This window comes from Oncorhynchus mykiss, chromosome 7 (assembly GCF_057628025.1).
Source record: "Oncorhynchus mykiss isolate SJ-2025 chromosome 7, ASM5762802v1, whole genome shotgun sequence".
Taxonomy (NCBI): Eukaryota; Metazoa; Chordata; class Actinopteri; order Salmoniformes; family Salmonidae; genus Oncorhynchus; species Oncorhynchus mykiss.
The window spans coordinates 47,538,516-47,559,212 of record NC_143028.1 but is presented as its reverse complement, the minus strand read 5'-3'; the positions used below and the strand labels follow the sequence as shown (position 1 = coordinate 47,559,212).

At 44.1% G+C, this 20,697-nt stretch overlaps 2 protein-coding genes across 2 annotated transcripts in view; one reads left to right on the top strand and one right to left on the bottom strand.

Annotated features, from left to right (window-relative positions):
• Positions 1–20,697, top strand: part of LOC149982572 (solute carrier family 2, facilitated glucose transporter member 1-like) — a 321,473-nt gene that overhangs the window by 82,620 nt on the left and 218,156 nt on the right. The window lies entirely within an intron of this gene.
• On the bottom strand, positions 10,133–19,719 carry lrig2 (leucine-rich repeats and immunoglobulin-like domains 2). The gene is made up of 17 exons (XM_021609673.3): positions 18,935–19,719; positions 18,550–18,624; positions 18,192–18,326; positions 17,883–18,026; positions 17,565–17,708; positions 17,292–17,435; positions 16,901–17,044; positions 15,896–15,976; positions 15,718–15,789; positions 15,452–15,520; positions 15,163–15,326; positions 14,402–14,713; positions 13,934–14,215; positions 13,235–13,828; positions 12,921–13,061; positions 12,474–12,773; positions 10,133–12,254 (listed from the first exon to the last, which is right to left on the bottom strand). The coding sequence occupies exons 1-17, from the start codon at positions 19,120–19,122 to the stop codon at positions 12,022–12,024; spliced, it is 3,222 nt and encodes a 1,073-aa protein (XP_021465348.1). The 5' UTR covers positions 19,123–19,719; the 3' UTR covers positions 10,133–12,021.

Below are 20,697 nucleotides of genomic sequence, written 5' to 3'. Positions count from 1 at the left end.
GTTGTACTTACCAGTACCCAGTGTTCGCCGGGTCCGACATGCCAATCAACCTGCTATCTGCCAATCACGGGGATGCCTGGAATGTTCTGATGCCGGGCATCCTGGCGGTTGGCGGAGTGGCGTGGAGGGGGGTAGGGCAAGGAGCATTGAAAGTTAAGACCAGGTTTAGCCTTTGTTCTCTCTCTTACGTCTGGCCTTCACAAGAGAAGGTCACGGTTGGCTTGTGGGCTACGGCCAAACAGTAGCCTGTGTAAAGTTGGGTTAATAAACCGTCAATTCGTAAACTCATTCCTCTGCCTGGACAATTGTTCCTTTATGATCTAGTCAGGTCAGGTATATATATAATATATATATATATATAAACCACTACTAAAGGACACAATAAGAAAAAGAGACTTGCTTGGGCCAAGACACACGAACAATGGACATTAGACCGGTGGAAATTGTCCTTCGGTCTGATGAGTCCAAATATGAGATTTTTGGTTCCAACCACCGTGCCTTTGTGAGACACAGAGTATGTGTGGTTCCCACCGTGATGCACGGAGGAGGAGGTGTGATGGTGTGGGGTGCTTTGCTGTCAGTGATTTATTTAGATTCAAGGTACACTTAACCAGCATGGCTACCACAGCCTTCTGCAGCAATACGCCATCCCATCTGGTTTGGGGTATTAGCAATACGCCATCCTATCTGGGTTGGGGTAAAGGGTGGCTACTTTGTAGAATCTCAAATATAAAATAGATTTAACCAACTTTTTTGGTTACTACATGATTCCATATGTGCTATTTCATAGTTTTTGATGTCTTCACTATTATTCTACAATGTAGAACATAGTAAAAATAAAGAAAAACCCTTGAATGAGTAGGTGTGTCCAAACTTTTGACTGGTACTGTGCGTGTGTGATGGGATGTACAGACATTATGGACAGTATGTGGATAGTATATATAGTATATCTGTAGAATACGTGTACAGCAATAGTTGAATAGAATGGACTTTATTAGAATACAATATACGCATATGCAGCAGCGATCTGTCATTTTGAGCCTCACCTGTAAAGAAAATGTTGTTGTCTGTTTTGCAAGTTATTTTGATATTAATACGTCTCACATATCAGTTGACAAATAATGTAAAAAATATATTCATTCAGTTTCAAGCCACATATTCTTTCTTGAGTAAGGCAGCTCCAAAATGCAGGTGTTTCAGCCTAGCTCAGTGCTTTCTGTGGTGGTGGGGCAGCCAGCAGAAAAGACGGAGCGTAGGGGTTGGTAATGTTCTCTAGTTGCGCCGGTTTATCGTTCTGTCACTCATGGGGACACTATGTCACCACAAAATCTAAAGGGAGAGCTTGAAAATTCAAGCCCCTTGGGTGCTGCCATAGAGTTACATTTGAAGTGCCCCTCCAAGAAGGCTCAAGGTCATTGGCCACAGATAAAATGACTTCAAATCACATTATATCTACACTAGCTTTGATTGGACTGATCATGTCAACATCATACTTTCAAAATCTTAGCTAGCAAGCTAGACAAGCAGTCATCATCATGAATCACGTCGACAATCTCCTGGCAAATCCTTTTCAATTGTTGTCATATGAAGTGAAATTCTAGATAAAACATATCAGTGTTCATCAGCCATTGAACATAAACATTACACAACAAGTTGGAAATTGCAAATTCAACAATGAGTGGTTTGGAAGGAATCAGTGGCTAACTGCAAGCGTTGCAAAGCAATCACTAGCCTGCTATTCAGTGGAGTGGGTGTGTGGTCCAAGTCTGGATTTAAGGGTCTCTTTTCCAAGCTTAAAAGGATAAACATTCACATGCCATGGGCCAGAAAAGGTTGAAAACATTAGCCATGCTGTCAATCTAGCATGACTTCTGCTGCATTCAAAACAACTGGAAACTCGGAACTGGGAAATATCAGACTTCAGTGAGTTCAAGACAACTGGGAACTCGGAAGAAAATAAGCTCAGACTGGGAAAATATATTTTCAATGGTCATCCAACTTGGAATTCTAAGTTCGGGAACTCGGGCCTCTTTCAAGAGCTCTGACCTGAAGATCCCTGACGTCGTGATTTGACCTTATTTTTTTCAGAGTGCACAGTTGTCTTGAAAGCACCATAAAACCAGAGAATGCCAGACTTTGATGACAACATTTTTCCACAAGGACCACATTCCTGTTCAAGTGAGCACAGAACAAGGTGAGTCCAAAAATTGCTTGTATGCTGCTGCATAAATGATGTAATATGCCAGGGAGATATGTATACTATTAAATAAAGGTTAAATAAAAAATACTGTAGCTAAGAAAGAAATACAAAGTGTATGTAGTGTAGTTGTAGTGTAAGCTGTTAGTCGCCCTAATAATTTGGTCCCTTTCCCTCTCATAACTTAGCCTACTGTTCTGACTTAGTGGTGCACATGTAGCCTATAGCCTGTTTTTAGAAAAATGTAATAATCAAATATTATAAGGGCTTTCATTGTCTGCTTATATTCCCCCTTTATTTATCCTACGGTTCTGACTTGGTGTACAAGGAGAATACTGTAAAAACAGCCAATGTTCTGAATTCTGTTTCTGTAAAATTCAAAAGTGCTGAACAAATAGTTATATTGACTACGTCTGTCCTAGCTCGCTCATTAATGTCAATCTAAATGACACATTGCCTCTCTGCTCATTGTTCCCTTATGCCATAATTTGTACATCTCAATTGTCAGTAGAAACCACATTTGTTTAAAGAAGTCAGCTGTATCAGCGTATCAGCTATGTTTTTAAAAGGCAGTAAATGAGGCTGAATGAACTGTTTCGATGCCAGACAAGACTCCGTTGATAGCCAGATGTAGCAGTGGTAAGGATTCACTCCATGGTGCTTAAAAGAAAGCTATGCTGTTGGGACAGTTTTGTGTATGCACTAACAGTTTGTGGGCACAGTTTCAAATCAAATCAAACATTTGTCACATGCCCCAAATACAACAAGTGTAGACCTTACCGTGAAATGCTTATTTACGAGTCCTTAACCAGCAGTGCAGTTCAAGAAAGAAAGAGTTAAGAAAATATTTACCAAATAAACTAAAGTAAGAAATTATAAAAAGTAACAATAAAATAACGAGGCTATATACAGGGGGTACCGATACCGAGTCTATGTGCGGGGGTACAGGTTAGTCGAGGTAATTTGTACATATAGGTAGTGGTGAAGTGACTGCATAGATAATAAACAGCGAGTAGCAGCAGTGTACAAAACAAATGGGGGGGGGGGGGGGGGTGATGCAACCGGTCAGGATGCTCTCGATGGTGCAGCTGTAGATCTTTTTGAGGACCTGGGGACCCATGCCAAATCTTTACAGTGTCCTGAGGAGGAGAGGCGTTGTCATGCCCTCTTCACGACTGTCTTGGTGTGTTTGGATCATGATAGTTCGTTGGTGATGTGGACACCAAAGAACTTGAAACTCTCGACCCGCTCCACTACATCCCCATCGATGTTAATGGGGGCCTGTTCAGTCTGCCTTTTCTTGTAGTCTACGATTTGCTTCTTTGTCTTGCTCACATTGAGGGAGAGTTTGTTGTCCTTCCACCACACTGCCAGGTCTCTGACTTCCTCTCTATAGGCTGTCTCATCATTGTTGGTGATCAGGCCTACCACTGTTGTGTCGGCAGCAAACTTAATGATGGTGTTGGAGTCGTGGGTGAACGGAGCACAGGAGGGGACTAAGATTGCGATTGAGATTGCGTCATCTGTGGATCTGTTGGGGCGGTATGAGAATTGGAGTGGGTCTCGGGTATCCGGGAGGATGCACTACTGACGTCAGTGCTATAGGGCGATAATAATTTAGTTAGGGTACCTTCACTTCCCTGGGCACAGAGACTATGGTGGTCTGCTTGAAACATGTAGGTATTACAGACTCGGTTAGGGAGAGGTTGAACATGTCAGTGAAGACACTTGCCAGTTGGTCCACGAATGCTTTGAGTACACGTCCTGGTATCCCGTCTGGCCCCTCGGCTTTCTGAATGTTGACCTGTTTAAAGGGCTTGCTCACATCGGCTACCGAGAGCGTTATCCCACAGTCGTCCAGAACAGCTGGTGCGCTCATGCATGCTTCTGTGTTGCTTGTCTCGAAGCGAGCATAAAAGGCATTTAGCTCGTCTGGTATGCTCGCGTCACTGGGCAGCTTGAGTCTGGGTTTCCCTTTGTAGTCCGTAATAATTGCCACATCCGACGAGCGTCAGAGCGGGTATAGTAGGATTAAATCTTAATCCTGTATTGACGCTTTGCTTGTTTGATAGTTCGTCTGAGAGCATAGCAGGATTCCTTATAAGCATCTGGATTAGTGTCCCGCTCCTTGAAAGAGGCAGCTCTAGCCTTTAGCTCAATGCGGATGTTGCCTGTAATCCATGGCTTCTGGTTGGGATATGTATGTACTGCCACTGTGGGGACAACGTCGTCGATGCACTTATTGATGAAGCCAGTGACTGAGGTGGTAATACTGTTCAATGCCATTGGATAAATCCCGGAACGTATTCCCGTCATTGCTTGCAAAACAGTCCTGTAGCGTAGCATCCACGACATCTGACCATTTCCGTATTGAACGAGTCACTGGTACTTCCTGCTTTAGGTTTTGCTTGTAAGCAGGAATCAGGATATAATTATGGTCAGATTTGCCAAATGGAGGGCTGGGGAGAGCTTTGTATGCATCTCTGTGTGTGGAGTAAAGGTGCTCAGAGTTATTTTTCCTCTGTTTGCACATGCCATGCTGGTAGAAATTAGGTGAAACGGATTTAAGTTTGCATGCATTAAAGTCCACGGCCACTAGGAGCACCGCTTCTGGATGAGCATTTTCTTGTTTGCTTATGGCCTTACTGAGTTGATTGAGTGCGGTATTAGTGCCAGCATCAGTTTGTGGTGGTAAATAGATGGCTACGAATAATATAGATGAGAACTCTCTTGGTAGATAGTGTGTTCTACAGCTTATCATAAGGTACTCTACCTCAGGCGAGCAATACCTCAAGACTTCTTCAATATTAGACATCTCGCACCAGCTGCTATTGACAAAAAGACACACGCCCCCCACCTCTCGTCTTACCAGACGTAGCTTCTCTGTTCTGCCAGTGCATGGAAAATCCCCTCAGCTCTATATTATCCGTGTTGTCGTTCAGGCACGACTCAGTGAAACGTAAAATATTAGAGTTTTTAATATCCCGTTGGTAAGATAATGTTGATCGTAGGTCATCGATTTTATTTTCCAATGATTGCACATTAGCCAATAGAACAGATGGTAGTGGGACTTTACTCCCTCGCCTACGAATTCTCAGAAGGAAGGTCGACCTCCGCCCCTATTTTCTCCGTCTTTTGTTCACGCAAATGACGGGGATTTGGGCCTGTTCCCGAGAAAGGAGTATATTGTTCACGTCGGACTAGTTACCGGAAAAAGCGTCTTCCAGTTCGAGGTGGGTAATCGCTGTTCTGATGTCCAGAAGACATTTTCAGTCATAAGAGAAGGTAGCAGCAACATTAAGTACAAAATAAGTTTTAAAAAAAAGAAGTTACAAACAATGCAAAAAAGTGAACAAAATAGCACAGCTGGTTAGGAGCATGTAAAACACCAGCCATCCTCTTCGTCTCCATTCTACGTTTGTCACTGTTATAGTGCAATTCATGTGTATGTATTGTTTAGTGTTGTGTTGTGTAGTGGCTTTGCTGGCATGCATCAAATTATTTTTATCTTGACTCAAGATTTACATGTTAAAATCGCCACGGTACTTATGAATCGGTAAAACAGTATGTAAACATTATTAAAGTGACCAGTGTTCTATGTTGTGACGGCCTTGAATTTTTCTGAACCGTCTCAGTGCTTCTCCTTCCAATAGGGCGCTTCCCCTTTAATTCCCAATTAAATAGTGCTTCTCCTTCTAATAGGGTGCTTCCCCTTTAATTGCCAATTAAATAGTGCTTCTCCTTTCAATAGGGCGCATCCCCTTTAATTCCCAATTAAATAGCCAGCATCAGCTGCGCAAAGGTGGGGTTGTGATGGAGACGTGAATGAGGATGTGAATGAGGATGTGAATGAGGATGTGAATGAGGACGTGAATGAGGATGTGGTCAACCCTCAGTTCTGAAGCGGCGCTCTTCCGTTTGTTTTGTTGCATTTAAAAGTGTGCTTTTGTAGCCTAATAACAAGTTTTACCCAGGATCGGATCCACACTTTGCTTCAGTTGGACTACACCTCTCCGTTGTTCTTCGTGTCCTTTCTCCTGGAGATCTGTTGGCAGATTGGATTGTCTGACTGACCACCACATTTTTTGTATACAGTATTTCATTTGTTTTGATGTATACCATGATGATTTATGTAGTTAGTTGTGAGGACGTATTAGTATTTGATACGCTTTATAGTTGTGTGGTAAAATTATTATCATTTTGATTGTATGATTAATACTGGGTTTACGCTACACTTGAATTAACGGACAAACATTGCGTTCCCTGAACTCCTTTACGGGCTGGACTCTTTTTAGGCCTGAGGTACAGGACATTTCTGGAGGAACCAGAGCTCATTATTTGGTATGATATGTGTGTGATCGTTTATGTTGGTAATGCAACCCACGCAAAAGAATAGTTGTTTATGAAGTTCTTTTCAATGTTTTAAGGGTTTATGAAAAGTATTTCCATCCTGACTTTTACGAGTCCTTTGTATTGGTGTAGACTTGACTGACCAGGATGGGACTCATTCCTCCCAAACCAAAAGGAGAAACAAATATTTTCTCTGGTAGGCACAACCTACCTGGCACCCCTATAAACAATAACCTCAAGTCGGAAGTTTACATACACCTTAGACAAATACATTTTAAACTCAGTTTTTCACAATTCCTGACATTTAGTCCTAGTAAAAATTCCCTGTCTTACGTCAGTTAGGATCACCACTTTATTTTAAGAATGTGAAATGTCAGAATAGTAGAGAATGATTTATTTCAGCTTTGATTTCTTTCATCACATTCCCAGTGGGTCAGAAGCTTACATACACTCAATTAGTATTCGGTAGCATTGCCTTTAAATTGTTTAACTTGGGTCAAACATTGCAGATAGCCTTCCACACGCTTCTCACAAAAAGTTGGGTGAGTTTTGGCCCATTCCTCCTGACAGAGCTGGTGTAACTGAGTCAGGTTTGTAGGGCTCCTTGCTCGCACACGCTTTTTCAGTTCTAACCACAAATTGTCTATGGGATTGAAGTCAGGGCTTTGTGATGGCCACTCCAATACCTTGACTTTGTTGGTCATTGTCCATTTGTGACCAAGCTTTAACTTCCTGACTGATGTCTTGAGCTGTTGCTTCAATATATCAACAAAATTATCCTGCCTCATGATGCCATCTATTTTGTGAAGTGCACTTTCTGCAGCAAAGCACCCCCACGATAGGTTGCTGACACCCCCGTGCTTCACGGTCGTGATGGTTTTCTACAGCCTGTAAGCATCCCCCTTTTTCCTCCAACCATAACAATGGTTGTTATGACCAAACAGATCTATTTTTGTTTCATCAGACCAGAGGACATGTCTCCAAAAAGTACGATCTTTGTCCCCGTGTGCAGTTGCAAACCGTAGTCTGGCTTTTTTATGGTGGTTTTGGAGCATTGGCTTCTCCCTTGCTGAGCGGCCTTACAGGTTATGTCGATATAGGGCTCGTTTTACTGTGGTTATAGATACTTTTGTACCCGTTTCCTCCAGCATCTTCACAAGGTCCTTTGTTGTTGTTCTAGGATTGATTTGCACTTTTCACACCAAAGTACGTTCATCTCTAGGAGACGGAACGAGTCTTCTGAGCAATATGATGGCTACGTGGTCCCATGGTGTTAATACTTGCGTACTATTGTTTGTACAGATGGACCTGGTACCTTCAGGCTGAACCAGACTTGTGGAGGTCTACAATTTTCTGAGGTCTTTGCTGATTTTGATTTTCCCATGATGTCAAGCAAAGAGGCACTGAGTTTGAAGGTAGGCCTTGAAATACATCCACAAGTACACCTCCAATTATGTAAATTAGCCTATCAGAAGCTTCTAAAGCCATGACATCACTTTCTGGAATTTTCCAAGCTGTTTAAAGGCACAGTCAACTTAGTGTATTTAAACTTCTGACCCACTGGAATTGTGAGTGAAAATATCTGTCCGAATTTTTTTGGGGGGAAAAATGACTTGTCATGCACAAAGTAGATGTCCTAACCGATTTGCCAAAACTATAGTTTAACCACTCCTCAAATTTCTTGTTGAAAAACAAGTTTTAATGACTCCAACCTAAGTGTATGGAAACTTCCGACTTCAACTGTAAATAGGGCATTAACCTCTAAGGTGCAGGAGCGAGTAACCAGGTGGTAGGCGGCTAGTGACAGTGACTAAGCAGGGCAGGGTACTGGGTGGAGACCGGCTAGTGATGGCTATTTAGCAGTCTGACTGCCTTGAGATTGAAGCTGTTTTTCAGTCTCGGTCCCAGCTTTGATGCACCTGTACTGACCTCGCCTTCTGTATTTTAGCAGGGTGAACAGTCCGTGGCTCGAGTGGTTGAGGTCCTTGATGATCTTCTTGGCCGTCCTTTGACACCGGGTGCTGTAGACATCATGAAGGGCACGCAGTGTGCTCCCGGTTGCCAAACCAGATGGTGATACAGCCTGTCAGGAGGCTCTCAATTGTTCATCTGTAAAAGTTTGAGGGTCTTAGAGGCCAAGCCAAATTGAGGTTGTCGAGGCGCTGTCGCACCTTCACCACACTGTCTGTGTGGGTGGACCATTTCAGATTGTCAGTGATGTGTATGCAGAGGAACTTGAAGCTTTACACCTTCTCCACTGCGACCCCCATTGATGTGGATGGGGGCGTGCTCCCTCTGCTGTCTCCTGAAGCTCCTTAGTGTTGTTGAGGTTATTTTCCTGGCACCACTCTGCCAGGGCCCTCACCTCCCTTTAGGCTGTCTCGTCATTGTTGGTAATCAGGCCTACCACTGTCATCCGCAAACTTGATATTTGAGTTGGAGGTGTGCATGGCCACAGTCATGGGTAAACAGGGAATACAGGAGGGGGCTGAGCACAAACCCATTTGGGGCACGTGTTGAGGATCAGCGTAATGGTGTTGTTGCCTGGGGGAGCCCTGTCAGGAAGTCCACGACTTAGTTGCACAGAGCGGAGTTCAGACAGAGGGCCCCAAGCATAATGATGAGCTTGGAGGGTACTATGGTGTTGAAGGCTGAGCTGCAATCAATGAACAGCATTCTTACAGTTATTTATCTTGTCCAGTTGGGATAGGGCAGTGTCCAATGCGATGGCATCATCCGTGGACATACTGGGGCAGTATGAAAATTGCAATGGGTCTAGGGTGTAAGGTGAAATGATCCTTAACTAGCCTCAAAGCACTTCATGACAGAAGTGAGTGCTACAGGGCAATAGTAATTTAGTTCAGTTCCCTTTGCTTTCTTGGGTACAGGAACAATGGTGGACGTCTTTAAGCAAGTGGGGACAGCAGACTGGGATAGGCAGAGATTGAATATGTCCATAAACACTCCAGCCAGCTGGTCTGCGCATACTCTGAGACGACATCCATAGCCGCGTCCTGGGCCGGCATCCTTGCGAGGGTTAACACGCTTTAATGTCTTACTCAAGTCGGCAACGGAGAACGAAAGCTCAGACCTCGGGAGCGGCCCGTGTTGGCGGCACTGTGTGATCCTCATAGTGGGCCAAGTTGAAGTTTAGCTTGTCTGGGAACAAGACGGTGTCCGCGACGTGGTTGGTTTTCCCTTTATAATCCATGATTGTCTGGAGTCCCGCAACCTACGTCTCGTCTGAGCCATTGAATTGCGACAACTTTCTCTATACTGATGTTTTGCCTGTTTGATTGCCTTACGGATAGCATAAATGGATTGCTTGTATTCGATCATATTCCCAGTCACCTTGCCGTGGTTAAATGCGGTGGTTCGTCTGCAATCCATCCACGTTTTGTTTATGCTTTAAAATTGTCAGTGGGAACAACATTCCCTATACACTTCCCGGTGAACTCAGTCACAGTCCATGTATATGTCAATGTTTTTCTCAGAGGCAACCTGGAACATGTCCCAGGCCGCGTGATCAAAACTTCTTTAAAGCCTATTTACACAAAATACATTTTAAACCACATCTGGTCAGAATTATCAGAATGTGATTATTTTAATTACAGCTACATTTCAAGAAACAAAATGTTCTTTATACATGCTTTACAGAATGTACAAGTAAGTCAAGATGCAAAACTTCAACAAGTCAGAAAACAAGCAGCATTGTAAATATTGCCAGAGCATTACTGCTGAACTTTGGTAGAATGACAAAAACAAGATGTTCTGAAAGCAACACAAAGCAGTGAGTGAGTCATAAATGTGTGATGGTTAAGCGATCAGCTACAATAACTACCTGCCTTAATTACCCAGCAGAGCGTAATCTGTGACCCCTATTTAAGCTAATGTTGAATGCAGTGGCATGGGCTTGGAATGGTTTTGTACCAGATGCTTTATCAAGCAATGCCCCATGGAATGTCTAAAAGTTTTGATTCAAGCGGGAATGCATTATGTAACAGTTAAATAAAGAGCATGTGACAAACACTTATGTTTACGCAATGTGTTTTTATAGCCTACATTTTATTCTGAAGTAGCCATGCTCCATTGCCAAAATGATTCAGTGATTTTATTTGAGCAAAGGAAACAGGTAGACTTGATATAAAGAGAACTAGTATTAAAAGCCTTTGTTTAAGCTTGTTGAAATTAGTACCAACATTTATGGCCAAATCTTTCAGCATTGTTGTGGAAACCTCCCATACCAAGTTAGGATTCACCCAGGAGTAACTACAAAAATAATACTGACAGACACATATACATGCAACAAATAAAATACAAACTTACTGCAGTTTAGGAATAAAATGATTCTGCTTAGGTCTTGAAGGACATAATATTGAATAGATTAATGACCATATGTACACATACATATAATACATTCTTCACAGTCCAAAGGTAAAATCTGGTCAGTATCTAGGGTTGATGAAATTGGGGGTCTAAATCTAAAATGGCATGCACACTGCATAATAAAACATACCACCATGAGAGGTAAGTGCCTGTAAAATAATATTTTTAGGAAAATATGATCAGTGCATATAGGTGACGAGAAACCATACCTGATGGAGCGTTACTCAGAATGCCTGTTGAAAACCCTCTGATACAACCAACACAAAGAGGCAACCGAAACCATGATTGTCAAATGTGCAATACCGAATATTTTCTTTGCTTTGACAGCGCGCTTTCATTAAAAATAAAAATTGTTAGTATGACTGTCTCCATTTGACACACGGGAAAACAATCTGAGCTTAAGATACATTGATGAGAATAGGGGAAAATAATATTGCATATAGACACACCATGTCTGGTGTCAGTCTCTGAGTTTGTATAATAGCAGACTGTTAGTCAATACAGATGGCTAGAGGTGGGATCCATTCAGTGAAGGTCCTTCTTGACCTATAGGCCCTGTTAGGTACATACCACTCACTGCTGAACAAGCAACGACTGGGGTCTCTGGCCCCTCTAGTCCTGGACGAGAGAGCAGAGGTGGTCCTGGACTTGTACCTTAAATCATAAAGGCTTCTCCAACAAGTGACTGTAGAAATAATGTGGCAACTAACTGCAAATGTAAAGCACAACGCTCAGGAGATCTACCAACACTGCTGCCATGCCCTACTTCTGTACAGAGGACAGTTTCAAACTTCTGATGTCTTAAAAATCAAAAAGGAAGCATCCAAAATGGCTCTTTGATGGATACATTCAGTTTCCTCTAGAGGGTGTGGGAGGAAAGGGAGGTGGAGGGAATCTGGGGGGGGGGGGGTTAGTCACCTGTTCAGTCCCTTTTCAAATTCATAGGAACAAATTGTCTCTGCATGATTGAAAGTAATGTAAACATACAAGAAAGCATTTTTGGCAGAAAGTGATACGTCTCTTTGGAGGTAGTGGCTGGAGCAGAGGACAAAGTGGGAGAGGATGACTGGGTGTATAGGGAAGAGGCTTTATGTGGGGGAGTGGGTGTGCTCTTGAGGCTTAGTCCTATAAGAGGCACTTATGTGGTCCTGTGTGCTCTGGGAAAGGGAGGCATCCCCCTTTCCACTCCTCTCCTCTCCACCCATGCCAACTGAGGACACGAGGGGAGTCTTGTGCACATTCACTGGCTGCTGAGACAGACCTGGTTGGGGCACTGTAGACAGGTCCTCTCCTTTGCCCCAAAACAACCTGGAGGGAACATCTGCAGAGAGACCAAACATACATTATTACTCAACAAAAAGGGTTTGCATCCATAGGAGCTCATAGTTTTCTGGCACAGTCTAATCGGACTTAAAATTAAATGTCTGAGGTCACTGTTAGATAACCCATCTGTGAAATCACTGTCTAAACACATCTCTGTGAACTCATTGTTGACATGCATGCCACGGAGGTCAGAGCCTGTCTGTAGCTGGTCTCTCACCGGTGCTGTAGTGTTGTTCTGGGGGGCTGAGGGCTGTGCTCAGCCTCTTGGTGAGGTCGTGGCTGGTGAGGAAGACTGAGGAGTCCTGGTTGTTGATGAGGCTCTCCAGGGCTGTGTCCTCATGCTGGGTGTGCTGCTCCCTGTAGGACTCCTTGGGAAAGTGGGCCATGATGCCTGACAGACTCTTGTCAAGGGAGTCATCCTCAGCCAGGTAGGCATAGGGGCAGTACTCCCGGGTTCGAGAGTAGATGTTAGCGTTGTCGTAGCAGTCCGAGCAGATGACCAGCGGCCCTGCACCACCTGTTGAGGACAGTCAACTATAAAATCTTACTCTGAAACAAATCCACACAATCGGATTGTGACAGACAGGCCTTTCAACAAACTGTGCTGTAAAAGTGTTGTTTAGGAGATCGTGTTTTGTTGGTTGGTTCTAATGACTAAACCCACCTGTAGGCACCCCAGCCAGTCCCTCGCGAGGCTCCCCAGGATGGAAGCTGCTCCGTCCCGTAAACAGAGAGCCCACGCGGCAGTGTAGCATCCCATTGGCCTCAGTGTCCACCTCGCTGCCTGTGTCACCATAACACACACCTGGACAACACACAAACAGGATGGGGACTCATCTTTCTGCTCACCAGGGGTCAGTCAATCAAAATTTGAGCAAACTGTCTTTAGTGACAGAGTGCAAAAACAGAAAAAACATTAATGTCAAAGGGCCTCAGATGAATGAGACTGAATCTAGGGAGTCAGTATAGTAAGGTTACCGTCAGTGCCCTTGTGGACGTAGCCGTTGGACAGTGGTGGCATGAGCTGTTGGTGGCTCCCTGCTTCAGAGTTGCTGTATCCCTCTTGAGGCTCTGACAGTGTGCGTTGAGAGGACAGGTAGCTGGGGATGTCTGCCGGCAGGTTCAGCTCATCTGTGTTGGTGATGCTGTAGTCCTCACTCTTCCGACGCATGTGGTAGATGACGATGACCCAGACCAGCGAGGTGCCCACCACGCAGCAGACCACTACGATCACCACGATGCCCACTGTGGTCCAGCCGTCCTGGTCGTAGCCGCCGGCCGTGTCACAGTTGGGCGATGGCGACACGCTGAGGTAGATGTGTCCGCGCTCCGTGCCCAGCGTGTTGGACATGATACATGTGTACTTCCCGGTGTCCGCCGGCCCCGTGTCCACAATGATGAGCAACTGGTTGGCAGCAGCAAAGAAGTGGCGCTCGGTAAGGACCAGGGGCCCATCGTCCTTGGTCCAGTTGAGACGGGGCGCAGGGCTGCCCCCTGCGATACACTGGAGCACCGCCGTCTCCCCACGAGCTACTGTCCTGTCCTCCATGGGACGCATTAAGGACGGCGTTTCTGGGAGCAGAGAGATTTACATTATAAATTACCAATCAAATTATGAACACATGATATAAAACTGTATGTTTTGACCAGATAATTGATCATGAGATGGCAATTTACCTAGCACAGTGAGTGTAGCGTTGGCTGACAGGCTTCCTGCAACATTCTGGGCTGTGCAGCTGTACACACCCATGTCCTCCGTCTTTACATTGGCAATGAAGAAGATGTCATCGTCAGGCATAACGTGCATCCTTCTCTCCCGGGCAGCAGGGAAGTCTGTGCCCCCGTCTTTCTGCCAGGCAATCTGGGGTGAGGGGTGACCCTCGGCGGCACATTCCAGTCTGGCCATGGTGCCTGTACGGATGGTCAGATCCATGGGAGTCTTCAGGAAGGATGGTAGCTCTGAGAGAGGAAAGTAAGAGAAAAATATTGAAGATGGCAATGCCTTGATATGGAAGCCCAACCATGCCAGCTCAAACTTAGATTAACAGCTCAATGCCTACCAAGAAACAAGTCATGATAACAGTTTGTAAATGTATTTAAAAAATTTTAAAAAACTTGGGGGAGAAAAATGTAAAGCCTCCTCACCATTGACTGTGAGCTTGGCCCGGTTGGAGTAGTTTGCACCAAAATGGTTGGAAACTACACACTGGTAGCGTCCCTCGTCTGTGAAGTTGACGTTGAGCAGGTGCAGCACGGTGGTGTAGACCAACTCTCCCTCCTGGTAGCGGGCGTAGTTCTGCACCTCTGCATCGTACAGCACCTCCCCGTCTTTCCTCCAGGCCGTGGTCATGGGGGAGTCACTGCTGCTGGACGCCAGGCAGCTCAGAGTCACATTGGTCCCACGCAGGGCGGTGGCAGTCTCAGGGTGCTCTGTGATCCTGGGTTTTGGAAAGTCATCTGTGGAAGAGTGGAGGGAGAGGGCCATGAGTTAATTAAAAAACTTCAAGAAAGGTTGTGTGATAATTGTCCCAGTCAGTAGCTAGGTTTCCATCCAATTGGCGACAGATTATGCCGATTTTTGAATATTTGCCTGATTAAAAACTATATGCGCATTCTCCCACAAGACAACGTGCTTTCATCAAATTACAGATAAAAGGCTGTTCGCAATAACGTAGTGCACATACAATAACATTTACGGTTAAACTCTCCTGATGGTTTTATAAAGGGAATGTGCCCACTCTGGTTTTGGCAAAAAAAGATCCCACTAATTTACTGTTTCCATCAGGCCTGTTGTGAAATGTTTTATCTGACATGTACTTTAATCACATAGAAAGGTTGGATGGAAACCTGGTTAGTGAGATCTGGTCCAGACTAAATACAGCTGGGTAGGTAGCTAGGTGACTAACCACAGACGAGCTCCTCCAGGCTGACAGACACAACGTTGCGGCCCAGCAGGCTGGCAGGGTGGGCACACATGACTGAGACAGACTGCAGGAAGTGGTTGTCAGTCAACCACGGGCCCAGCCACTGCAGCTGGCAGTCACAAAGCAGGCTGCTAGTGTTCAGGACACTGAGGACAGGACATACAGCCACAATATTATGAAATGATTCCAGCATTCTTCAATTTCTAAATATTGTAGCCTCTGCTACAAGGACTCAAGACCATCACCTCAGACATTAGTAGGTTCTACTTACAACACTTTCAGCTTCATGTGAGACAAAGAATCAGGATGGATGGACATGATCCCATTCTTGCTCAGGTCTCTGTTGGCAAAAATAAATATGAATGAAGTGCTGTGCTAGCATCATGACATTATCATTGGTTTCCTATGATACTAGCACAATAAAACTGCTGCACTGGGGTAATCAGAACCATGTCTCGGGCTTGAAGTATTAGCTGCTGAATCGTCTGTTAATGGAGACCAACCATCTCAGAGTGGGTTTGCTGTAGTGGTACTTACAGGTGCTCAAGCGCCTCCAGACCCTCAAAGGCCTTCTTTGTGATAGATTTGATCTTGTTCTGCTGGAGAATCCTGGGGGATAAACGCTCAGATGAAATTTGCCTACAAATATTCTGCTGATATCAGTATCCATAGCAACAAAATGAATATATATTATGCAGAATGCCCTTGCCCTTACAAAGTGTTCAGCTTCTTCATTCCAACAAACACACCAATGGAGTCCTCAATGGCCCAAGAGATCTCATTATCCCGTATGTCTCTGAAATGCAAACAGAAATACAGTATGTAAGACAAAAAATACTTTCCCCAGAATCAGAAGCACAAAGCTCATTGAGCCTCTTTGCTTGGTGAGAAAAAATAAGTTCATTTCTGCTCTGTGCGTCTAAGCCAATTTGATTAATTTGGCAAATGTGAAGCGGCATACTTTACAGAGTGTCATAGCTCAGTGCTCCTGCAGTTCTGATGAGGGGATTAATTGGCTGCGTTAAGCATTTAACGGTTCACGGGTCCTTCTAAAACCCGCAGAGGGCTTGTGTTTACAGGACAGGTCATGGGCGCTTTTGTTTCTCCTTCCTCATGCCTGGGTGGCTCTCAAAAGGGCCTTAACCCTCTAATTCCCCCTGCCACATAGGGCCCAGGGAGGTGTGCTGAACCCGAGCCCTGACCTCCCTCTCTTTGCAGCTCAATGCCTTCTTGGAACTCAGCACATCAATTGTGTTAGTGCCCCTTCTCTTCCCAGAGCGATTTTGCAAAGTATTTGGTTAATTGAGCCAATCTACTGGCTGGAGGCTACATTCACTATTTATTTTGTACTCAACATTATTCTTCCTGTCTCAGAGGTCTTTAAAAACAATTGAGTTGTCTATGTTTGTCATTATTGCATTATTCACTACACAGTCCAACTAAGCAATGGAAAGAGTGGTTCTATACTACATGACGATGAGAACATAAAGGTGCTAGTTACTATACTACAGTTTAGTGGTCTACCATACAACAGTCTAATAAACAAAACAAAGCCAGGACAAATCAACAAATGTTTTAAAAAAATACACAAACCTACTGTTTGCAGCCTTCATCAGAATGCAGAGGTGCCAAAAACATGTTAGTGTTTATTGTGTTTTGTGAATGCATAATGAGTGAATGAAAGGCACAGGTTTCTAAGAGTGAGGTGTGACATCCTTACAGTGAGCGCAGATTGGCCAGGCTGCTGAAGACTCCCTCTCCCAGGTGGCTGACCGAGTTATCTCCCAGATTCAGGTTCTCCAGAAGACCCAGTCCACTGAACGCTGTCTCCTCCAGCCGGGTCAGGTGGTTGAAGGACAGATCTCTAATGAGGACATCCACAGGAGACAAGCTTGGACAATGGTCTTGTGCAATCACACTTTACCAAAACATCCTGGACCCTTAAGAATCAGCAAGAATACATGTGAAACATAAAATGATCTGCAATACACCCTACCCAAGTCCCAACTAGATATTGGTCCTTCAGCTTCATAAAAGGGGTCAAATGGCTCTTATGCAAAAAATGTGCAGATGCACTCCCATGGGGATGGGGTTAGGTAGAGAACACTCACAGTTCCTCCAGCTTTTGGCAGAACTCCCAGGCGTCTGGTCGGATGATGCCGATGGCGTTCTGGCTGAACCGCAGCACACGCAGCATGTGCAGGCCATACAGCCAGCCTTTGTTGACCTCCGTCAAGTTGTTGTGCTCCAGCTCTCTGAATACATTAGAAAACAAAGGATGGGGTATTAAAAAGACAGGGTATCACAACTCCTAGTCCTACATGCATATAAACACATACTGTAATGATTGTTCTAATAGAAGACAATCACAAAAAATAACTCACAGCTCCTCCATGTTGTTGAGCCCAAAGAAAGCACCATCCATCAGCTTAGTTATGCCATTCCGCTGCATCTTCAGTGATTTCAGTAAGTCCATCCCTTTGAAGGTCAGACTGTCCACTATCTTGATCTTGTTGCGCTTTAATTCCCTAGGGTAGTCAGACAGGCAGTTTAGAACCATTTGTTTTAACTACTTGAAAGTAGTGCAACATCGAATCTGTGAAATCTAAAAATTCAGTCATGAATGCAAACTTTTGAAAATAAATATTTAACTGCTCATAATTACTACGGTAATGGATTAACTAAAGATTAAACTAACTTACAGAAACTGCAGCTGGGGAAGCCTGAATACTTTGCATGGCAGCAGTGTTATTCTGTTCCTGTTCAGCTTCAGGACCAGCAGGGAACTAGAGATGTTGTCAAAGCAGCCAGGTTCAAGGACACTGATCTTGTTATTGCTTAAATTCCTGGGAGATGCAGAAACACAAAATTAACAACCCAATGACAACAAGTACAGTAGAATGCCCTTCTGGGTAATAGCCAAAGACTGGGTTATGACTTTAATGACCAGCTCTTCCCTCATTAGAACTAGTTTACTATAGTTGGAAAACAATGCTACAGGCAGGACCCACAAGTATTTCAGCTGCATTGGTGGGAAGGCTCCAGCCTTGATCTCCGAGATCGAGTTAGATGACAGATCAAGTGTCTCCAGGGAGATGTACAGCTGCAGCTGATGCATCCACAGTTCTGAGATCAGGTTGTGGACCCTGTGCACAATGATCAGTAATGTACATAATTATCAACATGGATCTACATGACACCATCAATGTGAACATGTGATGACCCAAATAAACCTTAGCTATGACTAAGGCCGGGAAGACAATTGATTCCTTTCTTTAACACTTCTCTATCATACTACAGGACATCTAGGAATCACATTGGTTATTGCACAACATGCAAGACTTAGAGGATACATTTGTTTTGACTTACAATAAGAGTGTTGTGATGTTTGAGGTAACTTCTCCAAGGTATGGCACAGTTGTCAGATCATTGTGATTCATAGTGCTGAAAAGGAGATAACTTTATGTAATAAATAATGCTACAGGAGAATTCCATTGCCACCTTTCAGGTAGTCCACTACAGTGGATGTAGCATTTGTTTTTGCATCTTTACAAGAAAAACTCAAATGATCACATCCAGATACTAGTATCTAGTGAGTTAAACAACTGACATAGACTTAGCTCGCAAGCTAACAAGGCCAGGTGGCTTGCTACGGTAAGGAGCCACCACAGAGAACATGGTAAACCCACTGTTGCTTGTCAACAAATGTGTTAGCTAAGGCGTTAGCTAGTAGCTAACTAGGCTAGCTACTTACAGATGAGTAATCCCGTGAGGTGGATCCAGAGGTGCCGAGGACAACCTTTTCCTATTGCAATCCAGGATTTGGATTTCGTCTGATCCCCTCATACAAGAGCACGGAGCAGGGCAGGAATCCACTTCCCAGCAGGCACTCAAACTCAACAACAAAAAGAGGGCCGGGGGTCTGGGCCAGGCTTCCGCCATTTTAAAAGTCTAGCTAGCTAACTATCAATGCCTACAGTACTGTAGCTAGCTACTTTACGTGGCTCGCTTCTGACAATTATGAAATATGTCTCAACAACAATACCAACCGATTCGTATAACTAGATATTAATAAAATAACCCCCCGCTTTCACGACTTGGGAAACCCATTTGTCGCATAACATCGGGAAAATCTTTCTTCCAACTTGCGCAATGCATCCCACGTCCTACCACCGATTTTTCCCTTCTTTCCCCTTCGAATTTCCTTCCGCTTCCAATATCAACACAACTCCTAGCTAGCTTTCGTCAAGTAACCAAGACCGTCGATGTTTCCACGGACCAAGTTTTAATTTTCCTTCGTATCAAACGTATTTGGATCGTCCATAGTGTTCTAGCTAATTTACCACAATAAATCGCTAGCTACCAAGTAGACATGATCTCCCCGACTTCTGTTTAATTGAAGGAACAACAAAGGCGCCTTGAGTTCCGTCGTCACTAGTTACCACAGCCACAAAGTCCTAACTATCGTCTTCTTCTTCTATGATATTATGGTCCGCAAACAATCGTTTAAGTGCATGCCGCCACCTACTGTGCTGGAATGTACGATCAATCATGAGGACCAACAGAAACATCATCCTAGACATTAAGCCCACTTACCACAGGAGTAGCCATAGAAGCACCATCATTCCACACTGTAGTTCCACCGATCTATCTTACAGCCTCTAGATACGATACATCATGACTAATTCTATATCGCTGAGCCTCTCTAGCCTCTCTCTGCTCCTGGCATCCACCAAATGATGCACTGTGTTCCCCCCACAATTACAACACATTCACCGTAATCATGTTCCCCTCCACACTTGGCTCATCTTTTCCTTCCTTTACACTGAACAACTACATGCCCCATGCTTTGGCATTTAAAACCCTGCAATGAGGATGGGACAAATTCTCTGACATTGAAACTAAGGAATCCTATATGTACTTTCCCAGGCATAACCTTCTCAAACCTCAGAAGCACTGATACGCTTTCACTTCTTTGACCTTATTTTTGACTGATCAACCTTTTTGCCTCATCCCTCTTCCCCCCTTCACATTTTCTTTTAATATCATCTATTTACATAGATATTTGGACCCCAGCAATGACTCCCCCCAATCTAGCATAAGCACCAGGGACATGGCTTTTAATCTTCTTCCCATTAAGCTTTTCCATTTTCAGAATCTTCTCTTGCTGAGCCTGGCTACCACAAAATATGAACAATCTACCATTTCCAATTAACCAAGCTAATTTCCTTTCACCTACCTCTTTCTCTAGGTCGAGGTCATAACTATGGCTAAACCCCACCTATTTCTACAATATTTAAAACCTAACCTTATCCCCAATCTTAACCACACTGATAACCTTATACCTAACTTTAAATTAAGACACTTGTGGCTGTTTATTGAATATCTGGGAATCTGGGAAATCTTGGAATATTTAGCCAAGGAAACATTTCTGGTTGGTCTAGAATGTAAAACAGTTAAGAAGGGAGACTTAATATGGGATTGAGTGAAGTAGCAGCAAATATGTTGAATGAGCAA